The sequence below is a fragment of the Pristiophorus japonicus genome, chromosome 9, assembly GCF_044704955.1.
Source record: "Pristiophorus japonicus isolate sPriJap1 chromosome 9, sPriJap1.hap1, whole genome shotgun sequence".
Taxonomy (NCBI): domain Eukaryota; kingdom Metazoa; phylum Chordata; class Chondrichthyes; family Pristiophoridae; genus Pristiophorus; species Pristiophorus japonicus.
Genome location: NC_091985.1, coordinates 107,890,654 through 107,916,987, shown reverse-complemented (window position 1 = coordinate 107,916,987; position 26,334 = coordinate 107,890,654). Strand labels below are relative to the sequence as shown.

At 43.7% G+C, this 26,334-nt stretch overlaps 1 protein-coding gene across 1 annotated transcript in view; it reads left to right on the top strand.

Annotated features, from left to right (window-relative positions):
* Positions 1 to 11,730, top strand: part of LOC139272656 (2',5'-phosphodiesterase 12-like) — a 54,003-nt gene extending 42,273 nt beyond the window's left edge. The window contains exons 4-5 of the mRNA XM_070888733.1: positions 9,615 to 9,692; positions 11,386 to 11,730. Coding sequence (XP_070744834.1) covers positions 9,615 to 9,692; positions 11,386 to 11,604 — 297 coding nt within the window. The 3' untranslated portion in view covers positions 11,605 to 11,730. The remainder of the gene's footprint in view (positions 1 to 9,614; positions 9,693 to 11,385) is intronic.
* Positions 11,731 to 26,334: the final 14,604 nt, after the last annotated feature.

Genomic DNA, 26,334 nt, shown 5'->3' with positions numbered 1-26,334 from the left:
TCCTGCCCAGCGCGCCCACTGGAAGATAATCTTCCCAATCTCCTCCCCGTCTAACTTACACCTCCCAGTGCTGACACTGTGGATGCTGGCAATGGATCAGCCATCATTAACCCTCTCCGCATCTCCCTCCAGAATTTTCATTCACTTGCGAACAAGGTTCTTGCCATCCATGAGCTTATTGTGGATGATTGCATCGACATCATGGTCCTGACAGAAACCTGGCTGAGGGGTAAATTAAGTCTCCCCACCTGGCTAAACCTTCCACCACTTAACCGTGGCAGTGTGGCTCTTATCACCAAATCACAACTTGGTCTGTTCCCCTACACCTCTGGCACTTTCTCCATTTTAAGCACACCACCTTGTTCCACCCCTCTCAGCTCATTTAAAATCCTCGTTCTCTACCGCCCACCCAAGTACCATCAATATTTTCTGATATCTTCACTGCTTTCCTCCCTCAGCCTCTGCACTGAGCAACTTCTCATCCTCTGATTTCAATCTCCATCTCAATTCATCATGCTCTCTCTCTCCTCTGAGTTCACAGTCCTCCTATCCTTCATTCTCTCCCTCCATGTAAATTCCCCAACCCATATTCACGGCTACCCCCTTGACCTTGCCATCTCATGTGGCCTCGCTACTCCTATCGTGTCAATCGCAGATAAGGCTCTGAGCACTTCCTTGCATTCTTTCCACCCACATCCCCCTTTTCCCCCTCCCAACCCTACTTCCTTCTGTGTCAGCCCCTGGAAAAAACTCTCTCCCAATTCACTTACAACTGCCCTTTCAAAATCCTGTCTAGTCCATTCACCACGACATTTGTTCGGCTATCCCCTCGTCACCACTTTTGATGCACGAGTTCCAATTAAAACTATTATTCTCTCTCACCCTGGCTATGCCCCCGGTACAGCTCTCAGCTTCGTTCCCTCAAGTCCAAGGACGCAGACTTGAACGGCTGTGACGGACAACTGATTTAGCCATTCACCACCAGGTCTGGCTGGACCACATAAAGCACTATCTAGTCCTGCTCGCGTATGCCAAAACTTCTCGTTATTCCAGGATCCTGCAGGAATGTAAAGATAACCCTGGCTGCTTTTCTCTATTGCTACCATCTTAAACCCCTCTCCCCTGTCTCCTCCACCCTCACCTCCAACAAGTGCAAGGAGCTCATGTACTTTTATATCTCTCAAGATTGAGACCATCTAATTATCTGCCTCTGCCACTTAGCTCCCTTCCCCTAGCCCATCGGGCCAAACTTCCTCGAAGGTTCCCCCCCCCCTGCCCTAGCCCTGACCTCCAGTTTCTCTCCAATTTCCCCTCATGCCCTCTCCATGCTCATCATGTCCATGAGATCCACTTCTTGCTCCCTCGACCCTATTCCCACTAAACTGCTGCCCACCCAACTTCCTTTCCTGGCTCCCATGTTAGCTGATATTGTTAACTGTTTTCTCTCCTCAAGTGCTGACCCCCTCTCCCTCAAATCTTCGCCATCACCCCCTCCATTTAAAAAAAAAAGAACCCTTGACCCCCTCCATCCTTATAAACTACCACCCCATCTCCAAACTCCCTTTCCTCTCCAAAGTCATCGCAAATGCTTGTCCATGATTGAATCCCTCCAATCAAGTCTTCGCCCCACTATAGTACAGAAGCAGCGCTTGTGAAAATCACAAATGACATCCTATGTGACTATGACAAAGGTAAGCTATCCCTCCTCGTCCTTGTTGATCTGTCTGCATTTTATGACACGATTGACCACACCATCCTCCTCCAACGCCTCTCCACCATCGTCAAGCTGGGTGGAACTACACTCGCCTGGTTCCATTCTTATCTATCAGTAGCCAGACAATCACCTGCAATGGTTTCTCTTCCCGCTCCCGTATTGTTACCTCCTGGTGTCCACCAAGCAACTATCCTCGTCTCCTCCTACCTTCTCATCTACACGTTTTCCCTCGGTGACGTCATCCAAAAACACACGGTCAGTTTCCAAATGTATGCTAACCACACCGAGCTCTACCTTATCACCTCTTCTCGCAATCTTTAAGCGGTAGGCCACTTACTAGTGTAGAGGAACAAAGGGACCTTGGAGTGCTTGTCCACAGATCCTTGAAAGTAGCAGGCCAGGTGGTTAAGAAGGCATACGGAATGCTTGCTTTTATTGGCTGAGGCATAGAATACAAGAGCAGAGAGGTTATGCTTAAATTGTATAATCCTCTGGTTAGCCCACAGCTGGCGTACTGGTCGGCATATTATAGGAAGGACGTGATTGCACTGGAGAGGGTGCAGAGGAGATTTACTAGGATGCTGCCTGGAATGGAGAATATTAGCTATGAGGACAGATTGTATAGGTTGGGTTTGTTCTCATTGGAACAGAGGAGGTTGAGAGGAGACCTCATTGAGGTGTACAAAATATTGAGAGGCCTGGACATAGTGGATAGCAAGGGCCTATTTCCATTGGTGGGGGGGTCTATTATGAGGGGGCATAGTTTTAAGATGGTTGGTGAAGGTTTAGAGGGGCTTTGAGGGGGGACTTCTTCTCGCAGAGGATTATGGGGGTCTGGAACTCGCTGCCTGTAAAGGTGGTGGATGTAGAAACCCTCATCACATTTAAAAGGTGGTTGGAAGGGCACTTAAAGTGCCATAACCTGCAGGGTTACAGACCTAGAGCTGGTAATTGGGATTAGACTGAAGAATTTCTTGTTGGCTGGCGCAGTTGTGATGGTAAATACTGCAGGGAATCGAATACCGCCAGGGTGATCTCCTGGACTAGTTTCAATCGCCTAGATGGGTCAGAGAGAAATTTTCCCAGATTTTTTTTTTTCCCCAATTGGCTGGGTGTTTATTTGGATTTTGCCTCTCCCAGGAGATCACATGGCTCGGGTTGGTGTGGAGTGTAGAATGTTTGTGTAAGAGGTGTGGCAGTTGAGTGGGGCAGACTGGTTGGGCAAGGTGCTCTTTACCTTTCCGCCATTGTTCATAGGTTTATATGTAACCTTCAGGGCTGCTGACCAAGGGCCATGCGGCTCTTCATCAGCCAGCGCGGACACGATGGGCCGAAATGGCCACCTTCTGCTCTGTAAATGTCTATGTGTCTATGTTTCTATGTCTCTAAATTGCCAGTCGTTGTCCGACATCCAGTACTGGATGAGCTGAAATTTTCTCCAACTAAATATTGGGAAGACTGAAGCCATTGTCTTCATTCCCCATCAAAAACTCTGTTCCACCGACTCCATCTGTCTGAGGCCAAACCCTACTGTTCGTCATATTTCACCCCAAATGAGCTTGCGACCACATATTCGCGCCATTACCAAGACCACCTATTTTAACCTCCTGATTCCGCCCCTGCCTCAGCTTAGCTGCTGCTGAAACCCTCATCCATGCTTTTGCTGCCTCTAGACTTGAGTATTCCAACACACTCCTGGCTGGCCTCCCACATTCTACCCTACGTAAACTTGAGGTCATCCCAAAATTCAGCTGACCATGTCCTAACTTGCACCAAGTCCCATCCACCCATCACCCCTGTGCTTGCTGATCTTTCGCTCCCGGTTAAGCAACGCCTCCATTTTAAAATTCTCATCCTTGTTTTCAAATCCCTCCATGGCCTCATCCCTCCCAGTCTCTGTAATCTCTTCCAGCCCCATAACCCTCCCAGATATCTGTGCTCCTCTAAGTCTGGCCTCTTTAGCAACTCTGATTTTAATCGCTCAACCATTGGTGGCCGAGCGTTCAGCTGCCTAAGCCCTAAGCTCTGGAATTCCCTCCTCAAACCTTTTTGCCTCTCTACCTCTCTTTGCTCCTTTAAGACACTCCTTAAGACCTACCTCTTTGAGCAAGCTTTTGGTCACCTGCCCCAATTTCTCCTTATGTGGCTCGGTGTTAAATTTTGCTTTGTAACTCTCCTATGAAGCGCCTTGGGATATTTTACTATGTTAAAGGCACTATATAAATACTAGTAGTTGTTAACATAGTAAAATGTCCCAAGGCTTCACAGCAGCGTTATCAAACAAAATTTGATGACAAGCCACTTAAGGAGATATATATGTATTCAGAGATGGCTTTTAACATAAGAACATAATAAATAGGAGCAGGAGTAGGCCCCTCGAGCCTGCTTCGCCATTTAATAAGATCATGGCTGATCTGATCATGGACTCCGCTCCACTTCCCCGCTCGCTCCCCATAACGTCTTATCCCCTTATCGTTTGAGAAACTGTTTATTTCTGTCTTAAATTTATTCAATATCCCAGCTTCCACAGCTCTCTGAGGCAGCGAAGTCCACAGATTTACAACCCTCTGAGAGAAGAAATTTCTCCTCATCCCTGTTTTAAATGGGCGGCCCCTTATTCTAAGATCATGTCCTCTAGTTCCAGTCTCTCCCATCAGTGGAAACATCCTCTCTGCATCCACCTTGTCAAACCCCCTCATAATCTTATACGTTTCAATAAGATCGTTGTGTATCTGTAAAACATGCACTCCCATGTTCCGCCACAAGGGAGCGCATCCCCTGAAGTCCCAAGGGATCCCAGCATGGGAGCACTGTATATAAGCCGGCCCCTAAGGCCTGTACCTCACTCTCGAGTGTCTTATTAAAGACTGAGGTCACTTTTACTTTAACCTCCCTGTGTGCTGTCTCATCTGTGTTAGGAACACAATAAAGATCACACCTCAGTCTTCTGATTTCCAATGAATAGAGGCCCAGCCTACTCAACCGTTCCTCATCAGTCAACCCCCTCATCCCCGGAATCATCCTAGTGAACCTTCTCTGAACTGCCTCCAAAGCAAGTATATCCTTTCGTAAATATGGAAACCAAAACTGCACGCAGTATTCCAGGTGTGGCCTCACCAATATCTGATATAGCTGTAGCAAGACTTCCCTGCTTTTATACTCCATTCCCTTTGCAATAAAGGCCAAGATACCATTGGCCTTCCTGATAACTTGCTGTACCTGCATACGATCTTTTTGTGTTTCATGCACAAGTACCCCAGGTCCCGCTGCACTTTGCAAATTTTCTCCATTAAAATAATAACTTGCTCTTTGCTTTTTTTTTTCAGCCAAAGCGCATGACCTCACACTTTTCAACATCATACTCCATCTGCCAAATTTTTGCTCACTCACTTAACCTATCTATGTCGTTTTGCAGATTTGTTGTGCCCTCCTCACACATTGCTTTTCCTCCCATCTTTGAGCAGTGAGGAGGATGCTTAGAGGCTGCAGGGTGACTTGGACAGGTTAGGTGAGTGGGCAAATGCATGGCAGTTGCAGAATAATGTGGATAAATGTGAGGTTATCCACTTTGGTGGCAAAAACATGAAGGCAGAATATTATCTAAATGGCGGCAGATTAGGAAAAGGGGAGGTGCAACGAGACCTGGGTGCCATGGTACATCAGTTATTGAAAGTTGGCATGCAGGTACAGCAGGTGTGAAGCAGGCAAATGGCATGTTGGCCTTCATAGCTAGGGGATTTAAGTATAGGAGCAGGGAGGTCCTACTGCAGTTGTACAGGGCCTTGGTGAGGCCTCACCTGGAATATTGTGTTCAGTTTTGGTCTCCTAATCTGAGGAAGGACATTCTTGCTATTGAGGGAATGCAGCGAAGGTTCACCAGACTGATTCCCGGGATGGCAGGACTGACATATGAGGAAAGACTGGATCGACTGGGCCTGTATTCACTGGAGTTCAGAAGAATGAGAGGGGATCTCATAGAAACATATAAAATTCTGACGGGACTGGACAGATTAGATGTAGGAAGAATGTTCCCAATGTTGTCCAGAACCAGGAGTCACAGTCTAAGGATAAGGGGTAAGCCATTTAGGACCGAGATGAGGAGAAACCTCTTCACTCAGAGTTGTTAACCTGTGGAATTCTCTATCGCAGAAAGTTGTTGATGCCAGTTTGTTAGATATATTCAAGAGGGAGTTAGATATGGCCCTTACTGCTAAAGGGATCAAGGGATATGGAGAGAAAGCAGGAAAGGGGTACTGAAGTGAATGATCAGCCATGATCTCATTGAATGGTGGTGCAGACTCGAAGGGCCGAATGGCCTACTCCTGCATCTATTTTCTATATCGTCAGCAAACTTGGCTACGTTACACTCTGTCCCTTCTTCCAAGTCGTTTATATAGATTGTAAATAGTTGGGGTCCCAGCACTGATCCCTGCGGCACCCCACTAGTTACTGATTGCCAACCAGAGAATGAACCATTTATCCCGACTCTGTTTTCTGTTAGTTAGGCAATCCTCTATCCATGCTAATATATTACTCCCAACCCCGTGAACTTTTATCTTGTGCAGTAACCTTTTATGTGGCACCTTGTCAAATGCCTTCTGGAAGTCCAAATACACCACATCCACCGGTTCCCCTTTATCCACCCTGTTGTTACATCTTCAAAGAACTCCAACAAATTTGTCAAACATGACTTCCCCTTTATAAATCCATGCTAACTCTGCCTGACCAAATTTTGCTTTTCCAAATGTCCTGCTAATGTTTCTTTAATAATGGACTCCAACATTTTCCCAAGCACAGATGTTAGGCTAACTGGTCTATAGTTTCCTGCTTTTTATCTGCCGCCTTTTTTAAATAGGGGTGTTACATTTGCAGTTTTCCAATCTGCTGGGACCTCCCCAGAGTCCAGGGAATTTTGGTAAATTACAACCAATGCATCCACAATCCCTGCCGCTACTTCTCTTAAGACCCTAGGATGCAAGCCATCAGGTCCAGGGGATTTATCTGCCTTTAGTCCCATTATCTTACTCAGTACCACCTCCTTAGTGATTGTGATTGTGGTAAGTTCCTCCCCCCGCCCCCCCCGCCCCCTGCCGCAATCCAATAACCCCTCGACCATCCACTGTTGGAATATTGTTAGTGTCCTCTACCATAAAGACTGATACAAAATATTTCTTCAGAGTTTCTGCCATCTCCATGTTACCCATTACTAATTCCCTGGTCTTGTCCTCTAAGAGATCAACATTTACTTTAGCCACCCTTTTCTTTTTATATACCTATAGAACTCTTGCTATCTGTTTTTCCCCTTATTGTTCCTTATCTCCACCCAAACTGTTTCAACACCCTTATCATTTGAGCCAATATCGTTTCTTACTATTGCAGTGATTCCATCCTTTATAGTAGAGCTACCCCACCTCCTTTTCCTTTCTGTCTGTCCTTCCGGATTGTCAAGTACCCCTGAATATTTAATTCCCAGTCCTGGTCACCTTGCAACCACACCTCTGTAATGGCTATCAGATCATACCCATTTGTCTCAATTTGTGCCGGCAACTCATCTATTTTGTTACAAGTGCTACGTGCATATAGACAAAGTGCCTTTAAGTTTGTTTTTTTACCCTTTTTTCCTGCTTGTTTCCTCACTCCTTCAAACTCACTTTCTTTCTTTTTGCTTTCTAATTCCAGCTTTATTCCCCTCCCTACTGAATCTATTCTCAGTGGGTTCCCATCCCCATGCCAAGCTAGTTTAAACCCTCCCCAACAGCATTAGCAAACCACCCGCAAGGTTATTGGTCCCTGCTCTGTTGAGGTGCAACCTGTCTGGTTTGTAGAGGTCCCACCTCCCCCAGAAGTGGTCCCAATGCCTCAGGAAACTAAAGCCCTCCCGCCTGCACCATCTCTCCAGCCATGTATTCATCTGCTCTGTCCTCATCTTGAAGGAGGAGAGCATCTGTGGAGAGAGAAGCAGAGTTAAGTCGATGTTCTTATGAAAGGTCATTAATCTGAAACATTAACTCTGCTTCTCTCTCTACACCTGAGTATTTCAGCATTTTCAATCTCTTCTCATACATTCCCTTTGCCCTGTTATTTCCGTTTTCTGTTCTCCTTTGTACTTTTTGTATTCAGCTTGATTCTCTACTATTTTATAAACCTGACATAAGCCTCTTTTTTCTGTTTCATTTTAACCTCTCTGTTTAGTCAGCCAGCGAGTTCCAACTTCGGATGCCCTTCCTTTTCCTCTCATAGGAATGTGTCTAGTCTGTATGAAAGCACATAGGATTGGGGGTAATGTATTGGCATGGAATGAAAATTGGTTAACTGACAGGAAACAGAGTAGGAATAAACAGGTCATTTTCAGGGTGGCAGGGTACGATAGGGATCAGTGCTTGGGCCCCAGATATATATATATATAATATCCAAATCTCATATATATAAAAAATATTTTTTATATAATTATATATATTATATATTTATATATTATATTATATAAAAAATATTTTTTATATATATGAGATTTGGATGAGGGAACCAAATGTAATGTTGTGAGGAGGATGCAAGGACGCTGCAAGGCGATTTAGATAGGTTGAGTAAGTGGGGCAAACACATGGCAGATGCAGTATAATGTGGATAAATATATAATATATATAATTATATAAAAAATATTTTTTATATATATGAGATTTGGATATTATATATATATATATCTGGGGCCCAAGCACTGATCCCTATCGTACCCTGCCACCCTGAAAATGACCTGTTTATTCCTACTCTGTTTCCTGTCAGTTAACCAATTTTCATTCCATGCCAATACATTACCCCCAATAAGGACAAAGTATTATTGAAATGGTGATGGCTTGGGAAGTATCAATGTAGAGAGGGACCTGGGTATCATTGTACACCAGTTATTGAAAGCAAACATGCAGGTGCAGCAAGCCGTTAGGAAGGCAAATGGTATGTTGGCCTTCATTGCAAGAGGATTTGAGTAGAGGAGCAAGGATGTCTTACTACAGTTATACAGGGCCTTGGTGAAACCGCACCTGGAGTATTGTGTGCAGTTTTGGTCTCCTTACCTAAGAAAGGATATACTTGCCATAGAGAGGGAGTACAGCGAAGGTTCACCAGGCTGATTCCTGGGATGGCAGGACTGTCGTATGAGGAGAGATTGGGTCGACTAGGCCTGTATTCACTAGAGTTTAGAAGAATGAGAGGGGATCTCATTGAAACGTATAAAATTCTGACTGGGTTGGATAGACTGGATGGGGGGGAGGATGTTTCCCCTGGCTGGGAAGTCTAGAACAAGGGGTCACAGTCTCAGAATATGGGGTAGGAAATTTAGGACCAAAATGAGAGATTTTTTCACTCAGCGGGTGGTGAACCTGTGGAATTCTCTACCACAGAAGGCTGTGGAGGCCAAGTCACTGAATATATTTAAGAGGGAGATATAAATTTCTCAAAACAAAAGGCATCAAGAGGTATGGGGAAAAAGTGGGAATATGGTGTTGAGATAGAGGATCAGCCATGAACATATTGAATGGTGGTGCAGACTACTGCTCCTATTTTCTATGTTTCTATGTATCTGAATTATTTATTTGATTTCCCATTTAGTGTTTTACCTGCCAATCTTTATTTCAAATCTACCTGGGCCAGATCCCTTTTCAACTCACTGACATTAACTCTCCTCCAGTTGAATATTTTCACCTTTTCCATAACTACTCTAAATCAAATATTTTTTGATAATGCTCCTGTGAAGCCCCTTGGGATGTTTTAATTCGTTAAGAGCTATATAAATGCAAATTTTTGTTGTGCATATATTGTGTGAATACTTTTTGCTATTTGTCATAAATGTTTGATTTACAGTTTCATTGTTTTTAAATTACTGATTTGCAAAATCTTGATTTATACACAGGCCTACTTAGTTCAAATCTTGGAAAAAAAATTCATTCACTGCAACAAAAAGTTGAAGAGTGCATATAAAATTGTTGAGGTAAGCGGACTCTGCTACTGAAAAACACAAGCATTTTAAATATAAAAGGTTTCAGTAACTTGTACAGTTGTGTCATTTCGAAGAAAAGTAAGGGAATTCTCTCCGGTATCTTGGCTAATATTTATCCCTGAACCAACATTACTAAAACAAGTTACCTGATCATTATCACATTGCTGTTTGAGGGACCTTGCTGTGTGCAATTTGGTGATGTTTCCTACATTAGAACAGTGATTACACTTCAAAAGTACTTATTGGTTGTAAAGCTCTGTGGAATATCCTGAGGTTGTGAAAGGTGCTATATAAATGCAAGTCTTTTTTCTTTATCTTTCTGTGTTGCTCAACATTTTGTGCGACAGAGAGTAGATTTTGTACAATCTGGGTTTCTGAATTTGGCCATCAATGGGTCGGGCAGAGCACAGGTCATGTACATCCTCCCAAAGTATTGAAAATCTATGCTATCTATTGTCACCGCTGTGTCAGTCAGCCAATGAGTTGCAGGCAGGGCAGGATTCACAGTATTTGTTCAGCAAACAGCACAGCAAATAAACTTTATATACTCAGCAAAGCAAACAAAGTCTACTCACTCAGAAAATAGCAAAGCAAACAATGTCTATTTACAGAGTCTATTTAAAAAGAGACTCCACCAACTAGAGTAAGCAGAGCTCAGCAGCTTATCCTGATAAAAGCAAAATCAGTGTGAGGAGGTTCGTTGAGTGTAAAATCAATCCCAGTCACTTGTAGTCCTGCACTCTCCAGGTGTGATTGGCAAATTCCCCCATCAATCATCTCCATTCTGGCAGAGAATAGCGGTGTCACTATATGCAGCCTTGAAATTCAACAGGTGAGTTACCCAAAGCTGCTCCTCTGCATCTTGTAGAAGCTGATTGACATTAGCATAGGCGTAATAGTGGGTACACAGCTCGTTCTTAATCAGGTTAGGGAGACATAAAAAAGGCAATAGCATACTGTAAAATAGGCAAACAATTGCGATCTGGTCTGCTATTTATTTATTTAGGGAAAATCTCAGTTGGCAATTAGAAATGTGTGACAACACTTGCCTTTCTATAAAGAGTGCAATTCAAGTGTCCACGTACAAAGATGATGATTTATTGGGCAAAAAAGAGTAGATGTTTAAATACTCGTGGATTGACATCTTTACCAACTATCTTGGCCAATTCTTACTAGACATTTGAAGAGTGAGATTGTGCAAGGTCCTGGGAGCTGTCTAGGAGAGAGGAAGAGGAGAACTAACAGAACAAGGGAGAAAAAAAGTAACTTACAAAATGGAAAACAAACAGTGCAAATAAAGTTCTGTGTCGCAGCTAAAAATGTGAGTCCTAGTACACAGCTCCCCGCGTACTAGGTTCTGGATCTGTTATGTTGTGTCGTGTCATCAAGTGGGGTGAAACACTCCAAAAGGGGTGGAGGGAGAATATAAATGAAAAGGAAATACATCCCAGAATGTACTCATTCCCATTAAAACAGCCAGTTATAGAATGTCAGAGGCCCCACCTTTCAAACATAAATGGAATTTGTTGCAGACATGCTAATAAGGGATGGAGAAAAAAATATCTTTGATTGTAGATAATTCAATGAAACAAAACCCAGTACAGTAGTGTACAACTATATGGAGATTGACACAACTACAAAGTAACTTTATTATTGTAAAAGATACAATTTTATTTTCTTGTAGGGAACAGAACCTGTTTTTACAAATTATGAAGACTGTGATGGGACGGGTAACATCCTTATCTGTTCCCTGGACTACATATGGTTCAACTCCCACAATTTGGATGTTACAGCTGTGCTGAAGACTGTCTCTGAAGAACAAGTTAAACCACTTCATGCTCTCCCAAATGCAGTATTTCCTTCTGATCACATTTCTTTGCAAGCTTGGTTCATGTTTCACTGAAAAGCTCCTGGGTTTAATGTACTGAGCTATATCTATCTATCTATCTATCTGTATCTAATATATTTCTGGTACTAATGGAGCCTAGGATTAGCCTGAGAATTATCTTGCTATAAAAATGATTAAAATTTCCAAATGTTTGGAATAAGCAACATTCATAGCGCTATATTGTTTAATGAATTCTGTATAATTCTGCAATAAAGAAATCAAATTCTGTATCTCACCACAACCACTGTTTTTACTGCTGCAGCTTGAGGGAAGGGCGGCAGCATATGCAAAATCGTAATGTGAATTTAAACTGGTTTGAAAAGAATACAGGATCAAAATCCCAGTTTTGTATTCGTAGGCTGGTACAGGTTAAGGTAGACTAAATAATGTTTAAAAAAATAATTTAAATGTTTGTTCAAATTAAACAGGAAAGCTCCAATTTTCACTAGAGGCTGTTCCAAAGCTGGAGGTAATGCCCACTTTTCAATTTAATTATTCTTTCCCTTCTTTTCCTTTGCCCATTCCTCTCATCCCCATTATATATACTAGTAAGTTCTAGGAAGCTAGTAAGTCACAGCTGTATAGAAGAACATAAGAATTAGGAACAGAAGTAGGCCATCTAGCCCCTCGAGCCTGCTCCGCCATTCAACAAGATCATGGCTGATCTGGCCGTGGACTCTGCTCCACTTACCTGCCCGCTCCCCATAACCCTTAATTCCCTTATTGGTTAAAAATCTATCTATCTGTGATTTGAATACATTCAATGAGCTAGCCTCAACTGCTTCCTTGGGCAGAGAATTCCACAGATTCACAACCCTCTGGGAGAAGAAATTCCTTCTCAACTCTGTTTTAAATTGGCTCCCCCGTATTTTGAGGCTGTGCCCCCTAGTTCTAGTCTCCCCGACCAGTGGAAACAACCTCTCTGTCTCTATCTTGTCTATCCCTTTCATTATTTTAAATGTTTCTATAAGATCACCCCTCATCCCTCTGAACTCAATCTATCATCATAAGGTAACCTTCTCATCTCCGGAATCAGCTGAGTGAATCGTCTCTGCACCCCCTCCAAAGCTAGTATATCCTTCCTTAAGTAAGGTGACCAAAACTGCACACAGTACTCCAGGTGCGGCCTCACCAATACCCTATACAGTTGCAGAAGGAACTCCCTGCTTTTGTACTCCATCCCTCTCGCAATGAAGGCCAACATTCCATTCGCCTTCCTGATTACCTGTTGCACCTGCAAACTAACTTTTTGGGATTCATATCCCCAGGTCCCTCTGCACCGCAGCATGTTGTAATTTCTCCCCATTCAAATAATATTCCCTTTTACTGTTTTTTTTTTTCCCCAAGGTGGATGACCTTACATTTTCCAACATTGTATTCCATCTGCCAAACATTAGTCCATTCGCTTAACCTATCTATATCTCTTTGCAGCCTCTCTGTGTCCTCTACACAACCCGCTTTCCCACTAATCTTTGTGTCATCTGCAAATTTTGTTACATTACACTCTGTCCCCTCTTCCAGGTCATCTATGCATATTGTAAACAGTTGTGGTCCCAGCACCAATCCCTGTGGCACACCACTAACATAGAAACATAGAAAATAGATGCAGGAGTAGGCCATTCGGCCCTTCGAGCCTGCACCGCCATTCAATGAATTCATGGCTGAACATGTAACTTCAGTACCCCATTCCTGCTTTCTCACCATACCCCTTGATCCCCCTAGTATTAAGGACTACATCTAACTCCTTTTTGAATATATTTAGTGAATTGGCCTCAACAACTTTCTGTGGTAGAGAATTCCACAGGTTCACCACTCTCTGGGTGAAGACGTTTCTCCTCATCTCGGTCCTAAATGGCTCACCCCTTATCCTTAGACTGTGACCCCTGGTTCTGGACTTCCCCAACATTGGGAACATTCTTCCTGCATCTAACCTATCTATACCCGTCAGAATTTTAAACATTTCTATGAGATCCCCTCTCATTCTTCTGAACTCCAGTGAATACAAGCCCAGTTGATCCAGTCTTTCTTGATAGGTCAGTCCCGCCATTCCGGGAATCAGTCTGGTGAACCTTCGCTGCATTCCTTCAATAGCAAGAATGTTCTTCCTCAAGTTAAGAGACCAAAACTGTACACAATACTCCAGGTGTGGCCTCACCAAGGCCTTGTACAACTGTAGTAATACATCCCTGCCCCTGTACTCAAATCCTCTCACTATGAAGGCCAACATGCCATTTGCTTTCTTAACCGCCTGCTGTACCTGCATGCCAACCTTCAATGACTGATGTACCATGATACCCAAGTCTCGTTGCACCTCCCCTTTTCCTAATCTGTCATCAATCAGATAATAGTCTGTCTATCTGTTTTTACCACCAAAGTGGATAACCTCACATTTATCCACATTATACTTCATCTGCCATGCATTTGCCCACTCACCTAACCTATCCAAGTCACTCTGCAGCCTCATAGCATCCTCCTCGCAGCTCACACTGCCACCCAACTTAGTGTCGTCTGAAAATTTGGAGATGCTACATTTAATCCCCTCGTCTAAATCATTAATGTACAATGTAAACAGCTGGGCCCCAGCACAGAACCTTGCGGTACCCCACTAGTCACTGCCTGCCATTCTGAAAAGTACCCATTTACTCTTACTCTTTGCTTCCTGTCTGCCAACCAGTTCTCAATCCACGTCAGCACACTACCCCCAATCCCATGTGCTTTAACTTTGCACATTAATCTCTTGTGTGGGACCTTGTCGAAAGCCTTCTGAAAGTCCAAATATACCACATCAACTGGTTCTGCCTTGTCCACTCTACTGGAAACATCCTCAAAAAATTCCAGAAGATTTGTCAAGCATGATTTCCCTTTCATACATCCATGCTGACTTGGACCTATCATATCACCTCTTTCCAAATGCGCTGCTATATGACATCCTTAATAATTGATTCCATCATTTTACCCACTACCGATGTCAGGCTGACCGGTCTATAATTCCCTGTTTTCTCTCTCCCTCCTTTTTTAAAAAGTGGGGTTATATTAGCTTCCCTCCACTCCATAGGAACTGATCCAGAGTCTATGGAATGTTGGAAAATGACTGTCAAAGCATCTGCTATTTCCAAGGCCACCTCCTTAAGTACTCTGGGATGCAGTCCATCAGGCCCTGGGGATTTATCGGCCTTCAATCCCATCAATTTTCCCAACACAATTTCCCGACTAATAAGGATTTCCCTCAGTTCCTCCTTCTTACTAGACCCTCTGACCCCTTTATATCTGGAAGGTTGTTTGTGTCCTTCTTAGTGAATACCAAACCAAAGTACTTGTTCAATTGGTCTGCCATTTCTTTGTTCCCTGTTATGACTTCCCCTGATTCTGACTGCAGGGGACCTACGTTTGTCTTTACTAACCTTTTTCTCTTTACATATCTATAGAAATTTTTGCAGTCCATCTTAATGTTCCCTGCAAGCTTCCTCTCGTACTCTATTTTCCCTGCCCTAATCAAACCCTTTGTCCTCCTCTGCTGAGTTCTAAATTTCTCCCAGTTCCCGGGTTCGCTGCTATTTCTGGCCAATTTGCATGCCACTTCCTTGGCTTTAATACTATCCCTGATTTCCCTTGATAGCCACGATTGAGCCACCTTCCCTTTTTTATTTTTACGCCAGATAGGGATGTACAATTGTTGTAGTTCATCCATGCGGTCTCTAAATGTCTGCCATTGCCCATCCACTGTCAACCCCTTAAGTATCATTCGCCAATCTATCCTAGCCAATTCACGGCCTCATACCTTCAAAGTTACCCTTCTTTAAGTTCTGGACCATGATTTCTGAATTAACTGTTTCATTCTACATCCTAATGTAGAATTCCACCATATTATGGTCACTCTTCCCCAAGGGGCCTCGCACAATGAGATTGCTAATTAATCCTCTCTCATTACACAACACCCAGTCTAAGATGGCTTCCCCCCTAGTTGGTTCCTCAACATATTGGTCTTGAAAACCATCCCTTATGTACTCCAGGAAATCCTCCTCCACCGTATTGCTTCCAGTTTGGTTAGCCCAATCTGTATGCATATTAAAGTCACCCATGATAACTGCTGCACCTTTGTTGCATGCATCCCTAATTTCCTGTTTGATGCCCTCCCCAACATCACTACTACTGTTTGGAGGTCTGTACACAACTCCCACCAACGTTTGCCAACCTGAAAAGGACCCATTTATCCCGACTCTCTGCTTTCTGTCAGTTAGCCAATTCTCTATCCATGCTAATACATTTCCTCTGACTCCGCGTACCTTTATCTTCTGCTGTAACCTTTTGTGTGGCACCTTATCGAATGCCTTTTGGAAATCCAAATACACCACATCCAACGGTACACCTCTATCCACCATGCTTGTTATATCCTCAAAGAATTCCAGTAAATTAGTTAAACCTGATTTCCCCTTCATGAATCCATGTTGCGTCTGCTTGATTGCACTTTTCCTATCCAGATGTCCCGCTATTTTTTCCTTAATGATAGCTTCAAGCATTTTCCCCACAACAGATGTTAAACTATCCGGACTATAGTTACCTGCCTTTTGTCTGCCCCCTTTTTTAAACAGAGGCATTACATTAGCTGCTTTCCAATCCACTGGTACCTCCCCAGAGTCCAGAGAATTTTGGTAGATTATAACGAATGCATCTGCTATAACTTCCGCCATCACTTTTAATACCCTGGGATGCATTTCATCAGGACCAGGGGACTTGTCTACCTTGAGTCCCATTAGCCTGTCCAGCACTACCTCCCCAGTGATAGTGATTGTCTCAAGGTCCTCCCTTCCCACATTCCCGTGACCAGCAATTTTTGGCATGGTTTTTGTGTCTTCCACTGTGAAGACCGAAGCAAAATAATTGTTTAAGATCTCAGCCATTTCCACATTTCCCATTATTAAATCCCCCTTCTCATCTTCTAAGGGACCAACATTTACTTTAGTCACTCTTTTCCGTTTTATATAAGGGTAAAAGCTTTTACTATCTGTTTTTATGTTTTGCGCAAATTTACTTTCATCATCTATCTTTCCTTTCTTTATTGCTTTCTTAGTCACTCGTTGCTGTCGTTTAAAATTTTCCCAATCTTCTAGTTTCCCACTAACCTTGGCCACCTTATACGCATTGGTTTTTAATTTGATACTCTCCTTTATTTCCTTGGTTATCCACAGCTGGTTATCCCTTCTCTTACCGCCCTTCTTTTTCACTGGAATATATTTTTGTTGAGCACTATAAAAGAGCTCCTTAAAAGTCCTCCACTGTTCCTCAATTGTGCCACCGTTTAGTCTGTGTTCCCAGTCTACTTTAGCCAACTCTGCCCTCATCCCACTGTAGTCCCCTTTGTTTAAGCATAGTATGCTCGTTCGAGACACTGCTTCCTCACCCTCAATCTGTTATACAAATTCAACCATACTGTGATCACTCATTCCGAGAGGATCTTTTACTAGGGGATCGTTTATTATTCCTGTCTCATTACACAGGACCAATCTAAGATAGCTTGCTCCCTTGTAGGTTCTGTAACATACTGTTCTAAGAAACAATCCCGTATGCATTCTATGAATTCCTCCTCAAGGCTACCCCGTGCGATTTGATTTGACCAATCAATATGTAGGTTAAAATCCCCCACGATTACTGCTGTTCCTTTTTCACATGCCTCCATTATTCCCTTGATTATTGTCCGCCCCACCGTGAAGTTATTATTTGGCGGCCTATAAACTACGCCCACCAGTGACTTTTTTCCCCTTACTGTCTCTAATCTCCACCCACAATGATTCAACATTTTGTTCATTAAAGCCAATATCGTTTCTCACAACTGCCCTGATATCATCCTTTATTAACAGAGCTAACCCACCTCCTTTCCCTCCTTGTCTATCTTTCCGAATTGTCAGATACCCCCCTGTATGTTTAATTCCCTGTCTTGGCCCCCCTGCAACCACGTTTCTGTAATGGCCACCCTATCATACCCATTTGTAATGATTTGTGCTGTCAACTCATTTACTTTGTTTTGAATGCTGCGTGCGTTTAGGTAGAGTGTTTTAATACTAGTTTTTAAACCATGAATTTTAGTTTTGACCCCTCTTGCAGCCCCTTTATATTCATACATATTGTCCCTTCCTATCACGTTATGATTTACACTTACCCCAGTGCTACTCTGCTCTGTTGCCTCCTGCATTCTTTCTTGGAGTTCTGTTCATCTGAGCTCTCACCCACCCTAACTAGCTCAGAGCCCTCTCCTGGGTTCCCATCCCCCTGCCAAGCTAGTTTAAAGCCCTCCCAACTGCACAATCAAAACCATCCGCGAGAACATTGGTCCCGTCTCTGTTGAGGTGTAACCTGTCCGACTTGTACAGGTCCCACCTACCCCAGAAGTGGTCCCAATTGTTCAGGAAATTAAAGCCCTCCCTCCTATACCAATGCCCCAGAAGAGGAGTGCTAATTGAGGACAGGATGGTTCGATGTTTTACATCTAATCTTAGAAAAGGTATGATGAGACCAGCTTGTACCACCCTATGAACACAATTTCAGTGATTTAAGAAGAGACCGAGCACAGGCAGATTGGAAAAGGCAATTGCAGGATAAAACCGTAATAGAGGGCATTCAGGGAAAAATAGTTAAGGTACAAACTAGGCATATTCCTTTGACAGGAAACGGTAGAGCATCAAAAGCTATGCGCCCTGGATGACAAAGGAAAAAAAATAAAAATAAAATAGAAAAAGAAGGATTATGACAAATGTCAGGAGCAAGATTCAGTTAATAACCAGCAAGAATATGGGAGTTAATATGGGAGTTAATATGGGAGGCAAAGAGAAGTTACAAGAAAAGATTAGCAGGCAACATTAAATTGAACCCTAAAACATTTTATCAATAGATGAAATGTAAATAGTTTGCTAGGGATAAAGCTGGGCCTATTAAGGACCCAAAGGTAAATCTTCACGTAGGATGGTGGTGGATGTGTGTTTTACAGACTGGGAGGTGGTTGCAGTGGTTTGGGTCCATTACTCTTTGCAATATTTATTAGAAGACCTAGACTAGGTGTAGGGAACAGCATTATAAAGTTTGCAGATGATACGAACTTGTAGTAGATAGCGATGGGGATAGTTATAGGCTTTGGGATGACATAGACAGGATGGTGATATGGACAGAAGCATGGCAGAGGAGTTCAATGCAGAAAAGTTTTTTTATTAGTTTATGGGGCATTTATTGCCCATCCCGAATTGCCCTTGAGAAGGTGGTGGTGAGTCGTCGCCTTGAACCGCTGCAGTCCGTCTGGTGAAGATACTCCCACAATTGTGTTAGAGAGGGAGTTCCAGGATTTTGACCCAGCGACAATGAAGGAACGGCAATATATTTCCAAGTCAGGATGCTGCCCCTGTCCTTCTAGGTGGTAGAGGTCACAGGTTTGGAAAGTGCTGCTAAAGAAGCCTTGGCGAGTTGCTGCAATGCATCTTGTAGATAGTACACACTGCAGCCATGGTGCGGCTGTGGTTGAGGGATGTTTAAGGTGTTGGATGGGGTGCTGCTTTCTCCTGGATGGCGTCCAGCGTCTTGAATGTTCTTGGAGCTGCACTCATCCAGGCAAGTGGTATTCCATCACTTGTGCCTTGCAGATGATGGAAAGGCTTTGGGGAGTCAGGAGGTGAGACACTTTCCGCAGTATACCCAGCCTCTGACCTGCTCTTGTAGCCACAGTATTTATGTGGCTGGTCCAGTTAAGATTCTGGTCAATGGCGATCCTCAGGATGTTGATGATGGGGGATTCGCTGATGGTAATGCCATTGAATGTCAAAGGGCGGTGGTTAGACTCTCTCTTTGGAGATGGTGATTGCCTGGCACTTTTGTGATGCAAATGTTACTTGCCACTTATCAGCCCAAGCCTGGATGTTGTCCAGGTCTTGCTGCATGCGGGCACGGACTGCTTCATTATCTGAGGTGTTACAAATGGAACTGCACACTTTGCAATCATCAGCGAACATCCCCACTTCTGAACTTCTGATTGGAGGGGGGGGGGATTGTGGGAGGGGGAAGGTCATTGATGAAGCAGCTGAAGCTGGCTGGGCCTAGGACACTGCCCTGAGGAACTCCTGCAGTGATGTCCGGGGACTGAGATGATTGACTTCTAACAACCACAACCATGTTCCGTTGTGCTAGGTTTGACTCCAGCCAATGGAGAATTTTGCTCCTGATTCCCATTGACTTCAATTTTACTAGGGCTCCTTGATACCCCACTCGGTGAAATACTGCCTTGACGTCAAGGGCAGTCACTCTCACCTCATCTCTAGAATTCAGCTCTTTTGTCCATTTTTGGACCAAGGCTCTAAAGAGGCCTGAAGTCGAGTGGTCCTGGCAGAACCCAAACTGGACATCGGTGAGTAAGTGCCACTTGATGGCACTGTCGACAACACCTTCCATCACTTTGCTAATGTTTGACAGTAGACTGATTGGGCAGTAAATTGGCCTGATTGGATTTGTCCTGCTTTTTCTGGATAGGACATACCTGGGCAGTTTTCCACATTGTCAGAGAGATGCCAGTGTTTTAGCTGTACCGGAACAGCTTGGCTAGAGGTACGGCTAGCTCTGGAGCACAAGTCTTCAGCACGACAGCTGGGATGTTGTCGGGGCCCATAGCCTTTGCTGTATCCAGTGCATTCAGCCGCTTCTTGATATCACGTGGAGTGAATTGAATTGGCTGAAGACAGGCTTCTGTGCTGGTGGGGACGTCAGGAGGAGACCAATTTGGATCATCCACTCGGTTCTTCTGACTAAAGGTGGTTGCAAATGCTTCAGCCTTGTCATCTGTATGCACATGCTAGACTCTGCCATCATTGAGGATGGGGATATTTATGGAACTTCATTTGCGTCCTGGGTAAACTTCCTAGCTGCCTTCCTTCCCAAATCACCCTGCATTTTTGTTCTTGCAGCACCTGTGTTGAAGTATGGAGCACTCTTCTGGAACTTTAAGTTCCCTTTAAAAATGGCTGATTCAGACCTGGAAGTGTATGGCACATACATGGCCGCATCCGTCACGTGAAAAACGGGAAAAAAAAAAATTTCCATGCATGCGCAGAATGGGTGTTTATTTGAATCACAGAAAAAGTTCATTTTTGTTGTTTAAAAACAGCGATTTTTGTAACGCTTAGAAAACGTTTGGCAAACTTTAGGCCTTTAATTTTTGGTGTTTTTTCAGTGGGGAAAAAAAGTCATTAATCGCGAATAACGTCAAAAAACAGTGATATCGTTATTTGGGGAAATTCTAGCTCATGATGCGTAAAATATTTAGGTTTTCTATATTGCCAAATAATTGATAGATTTTCAAAAACATGCCTCTACTGATCAGCTTGGCTTCAATATTTTCATTCCAATCCACTAAAAGTGGGAAGAATTATTGGCTTAGGCAATAAATAAGTGTTCCTGGTGGCCACCTGAAACAGGCGTTAGGACACTTGCATATTCTAATGAGGGGCCTGACACCTAGTTCACAACCCAAATTTGAAATTCTGAGTTGCTGTACGCACCGCTGCAGAAACCAATTAGTTCATAGTGACTTCTGCAAAAGTCTGGTTTTATCTCAGATTTCTCGCACCCGCAGTATTTTGCTTCCGTACCACCACTGCTACTCTCTCAACTAACGGCATTTAGGAACAGGACATATACACAAACAGTAGACAGGTGGCACAAGGGATAGGAATGATACTGCATGCATTCATTCATTAAATAAAATAATTTCACTCAGTACAAACTGCAGTCCTTCTTGTGCAGAAAAGGAAAAGTGATTTTTCTTTCAAAAGAAAAATCTATGAACCTATGTTCTTAACAAAACCAAAGCAACTAGCAAGCCATGCTGTACTCCAAGGGGAATTCCTACTAGTGCACCCATATCTGGCAGCAAGTGGTTTGTGTAGAAGCCTTGAGTATGACCAATAGAAAAAGAGATGAGGGGACCGATGTAATGGATCAAAGTTTGTGGATGCTGCAAAGCTAGGCAGGAAAGTAAGCTGTGCGGAAGACGCAAAGAGAGTGCAAAGGGATATGGACGGGTTAAGTGAGAAGGCAAGAAGGTGGCAGATGGAATATAATGTGGAGAAATTTGAAATTATCCACTTTGGTTGGTAGAAAAGTTGATTTTTTTTTTACACGAATCACAGAAAGTTAGCATGCAGGTACAGCATGTATTAAGTAAGGCAAATTGTATGTTAATCTTTAATGCAACGGGGTTGCGGTATAAGGGCAAGGAAGTCTTGCTGCAATTATATACACCACTGTGTACAGTTTTGGTCTCCTTACCTAAGGAAGAATATACTTGCCTTCAAGGCGGTGCAACAAAAGTTCATTAGCTTGATTTCTGGGATGAGAGGGCTGTCCTATAAGGGGAGATTGAATACAATGGGCTTATATTCTCTGTAGTTTAGAAGAATGAGAGGTGGTCTCATTGAAATGTATAAAATTCTTAGAGAGTTTGACAGGGTAGATGCTGAGAGGCTGTTTCCCCTGGCTGGAGAGTCTAGAATTAGGGGTCAAAGTCTCAGGATAAAGGGTTGGCATTTAGGACTAAGATGAGGAGATATTTCTTCACTCAACGAGTTGTGAATCTTTGGAATTTTCTATCCCAGAGAGCTGTGGATGGTCTGTTGTTGAGTATATTCGATCAATAGATTTTTGGACATCAAGAGATATGGGGATAGGGCAGGAAAGTGGAATTGAGTTCGAAGATTAGCATTCTCTTATTGAATGGCAGAGCAGGCTCGAGGGGCTGTTACCCTACACCTGCTGCTTTTTTAATGTTCTTATACTGACAAATTACAGAGCTTAGTACAAGACTGTTCCATACCTGTCTCCCTGGATGCTATGGCTCGGCTGGTGGCTGCTGTGCCTTCAGTTCCTCCATACACAGCTGCTGTTTCTCATTCATGGAAAAGCCTCTGCTCATGATGATATTGTGCAGCATGCAACATAATGTTGCACTTTTCCCTTGGACTCGCCCAGACATCTGAAACGTTGCTTCAGCATTGTTTGCTTGATGAGTGGGTTTATTTGTTCATGGGCACTTTTGGATCTGATCTCTGCTGGATATGCAAGGGTTGTGATGCCATGGTTACAATGTATTCCCCATATCTCTGAGTAGCCAGCCTGCAACAAAATGTCTGTATTCTATATTTAAATTCTTACATTACAACAGTGACTACACTTCAAAAAGTACTTCATTGGCTCTAAAGCACTTTGGGATGTCCGGTGGTCGTGAAAGGTGCTATATAAATGCAAGTCTATCTATCTAAATGACTAAATAGGGCAAATTACATGGGGCTAGACATTCCATTATTTTTGCATGCATACCGCCCACTTAACGTCCATTTTAACACTGAAATGAGGTATATCGCCCATTTAGCCACAAAATGGAAACTAACGCCCATTTCTCGGTCATTTATCACCAAACGTTACTTTCGGCATGTACTTAATGCCGATAAAAAATAAAACCGCCTGCCCACTTTTTTTTGGCAGAAAGATCAGAATGGGCGAAACCAGCGCCCATAATATCGCCCAGCGTTACTTTCAGCATTTAATTAATGCCAAGATTTAATAATACTGCCTGCCCACTGTTTTTTGTTGCAAAGATCAGATTAGCCGAAACTAACGTCCAAAATATCGCCGAGCGTTACCTTCGGCATCTCGCACATATATCGCTGAAAATATCACTCGCCGAAAAAACCGCTGTGAAAAAGTTGCTCTCACCTGAACTAATCACAGCAGTATGGCCGCCATTTTGTAAATCGCAGGTCGCTTCATTTAAAAGGCTGCTTCAACTTCTGGGGAGTTTTGATGTACTCTGGAGTTTTTTTTAAGGTGATGTGCACATCTGAACAAACATATTATTATACTGTGGGCCCAGCAGATCCACAGGCGAGAATCGGTGCTCCTCAGCACCAGATGTCCGATCGTCCAACGAGTCCAGCCCCGCACTCTCAGCTTCTGGCCCAGTGGTCTTGCCTGGGGCCGCGCTGCTGGCTGAACTGCAAAACACAAATGAGGTTATTAGAGGAGAAGGGGGTGCTAGGATCACAAGGTGATTCCAGCGCTACACACAGCATATACACGACATAAGCACCACTGCTCTCAAAATCATCACAGACATCACATTTCATGACCATCACCAAATTCTGCATTGGAATGATTCTCATAAGGCCATCATTATTTAGAAAACACTTTTATCAATCATCTATCATATATTATTGTTCGGGTATGAGTGGGTATGGCATCTATTGACTTTGCATCACGCAATGGTGTATACTTTACTCACATGGCATCACACCAGGTTCTGCAGTTGAATGCGTGGCTGACCGGGGGTGGCTTCCCACTAGTGCCAGCACCCGCTCCTCGATGTCGGTGAGCTCGCTGATGACTGGTGACCTGCCACCCGTTCGCCTCTGCTCAGCCCTATTCTTGGAAACCTTCTTCTGTAAAAGGTAACAACAGCACGACATGGCATGAGATCATTGTGTGATATCATTGCTAGGTACTGTCACAGAGACTGATACAACACATAACTGACAGATGTAATCATGATTATTATGAAACATATCATTCTTTACCTAAAGACATACACCGTGAACGCAGGCTTTGAGTACAACATTCCCGGTATAAGTGCAAGACATCACATCTGATTTTAATCACTCATTACACTTACAAATCAAATTATATAAATATATAAGTACATGCAAATAAATGTAATACTTACTCTTGCAGATCCCATAAGGTCGTTCCATCGTTTGCAGCATTGGTTGCCCTCACGCACCTCATTGGTCGCTGATGAGACCACCTTGGCTATGTCGGCCCATATCTTCTGGTAGGCCTTTGGATTGGGCTTCCCACGCCCACCCTGGGTCAATTGACTCCAACGTGACTCAACCTCCTGCAGGAGGGAGGCATTTGCCTCGTCCGAGAATCTCCTTGCTCTTTTTCATCCTCCCAATTGTTCCTCTCCCAGCTCACTGCTTTCGCTAGTGTCAGTCTCCAAAGCATGCTGTGTCACCTCCTCCATCCCTTCCATTGTAACAACCAAATTTCCGCAAATATCTCGGTGGGAACAATTTAATTTTTGCTCAGAATTCTTTCTGCTTGTCGAAAATCTTCCTCCGACCTCTCAAAACAGCCAAACAAGCACACACCACACCCACACACGCTTTCAGTTCCTCTCTGCTCCCTCTCTCTGTCTTCTCTTCTACGCATGTAACGATGACCTCTGACCTCCAAAAACGCGGGAAACAAGCGTTGCCATGCCATTGCTATGGATGGCAACACTTTATGGCAGAGGGTCAAAAAAAATTAACGCTAACGCCCATTTCAGATCGCTCGTGGTAATGCCCATTTTAAAAAATGGAAAGTTAGGGTTTTGAAAATGGGCAATAATCCAGCGATCACAAAACCCATATTTACTGCCCACGCTGGAAATAATGGCCATTTTTGGCCGATAACGCCCATTTAGCCACAAAATGGAAACTGATGCCCATTTCTTGGTCACCTTTCGGCGAGCGTTACGTTCCGCATGTGCATAACGGCAAGAAAAAATAATACCACTCGCCCACTTTTTTGGGGTAGAATCATCAAAATGGGCAATCACACGCTCATAATATCACCCAGCGTGTAATTAACGCCGAGATTTAATAATACCGCCCGCCACTGTTTTTTGTTGTAAAGATCACATTTGCCGAAACTATCGCCCAGGAGATCACCCATCCTTACTTTTGGCAGCTAGCACACATCTTGCCCACAATATCGCTCGCCAAAAAAAATGCCGGGAAAAAGTTGAACTAACCGGAGCAACTCACAGCGGTATGGACACCATGTTTTAAATCACATATTGTATCATTTAAAAGGCTGCTCTGCTTCAACCTCGGGGAGTTCGGATATACCCTGGAAGTCTTTGGAGGTGATGTGAACGTCGGAACAAACATCTTATCATATTGTGGCCGATTGGAATTTAATAGGTGTCTTAGTGGGGACATTCAATCTTAGTGACCAAATCGGTGGGAAACAGATAGCTATTGGAATGGGGCCTGTCCTTTCTCACCCTCTCTTGATGGCCACTACATTCCGCAGACTCGAAATGGCAGAAGGTACGCTCGACAGCATCATGTGCCCAATGTAAGATGTAACAGACTGATGAGGAGGACCAGACCTTACACCCCCCACAAGTACAGGGAGAAGCGGTCTTACCTCAACTTGTCCGACACCACCTGCCTTCGGAGACTGCGCTTCCACAAAGAGGTTATCAGTGAGATATGCCAGCTCATCAGGGGAGATCTGCAGCCTGCCAGCACCATCAGGACTGCACTGTCCATCCAGGTCAAGATCACTACGGCACTGTTGTTCTACTCATCAGGTTCTTTTCAGGCCTCAGCTGGCGACATTTGTGATATGTCTCAGTATGCCACACATTGTTGCATTAGACTGGTCACTGAAGCCCTGTACGCACGCAGGATGGACTTCCCTATGACCAGGGAGGCTCAGACTGAGAGGGCTTTAGGATTCTACCAAATTGCTAACTTCCCCAAGGTGCAGAGACCAATAGACTGTATGCACATCGCGATGTGGCACCTTTTCAGGATGCAGAGGTTTTCAGGAACCACAAGGGATTCCACTCCCTGAAAGTGCAACTCATTGTCGACCACCAGCAAATTATTATGGTAGTGAATGCAAAATTTCCGGGCAGCATCCATGATGCTTACATCCTGCGTGAGA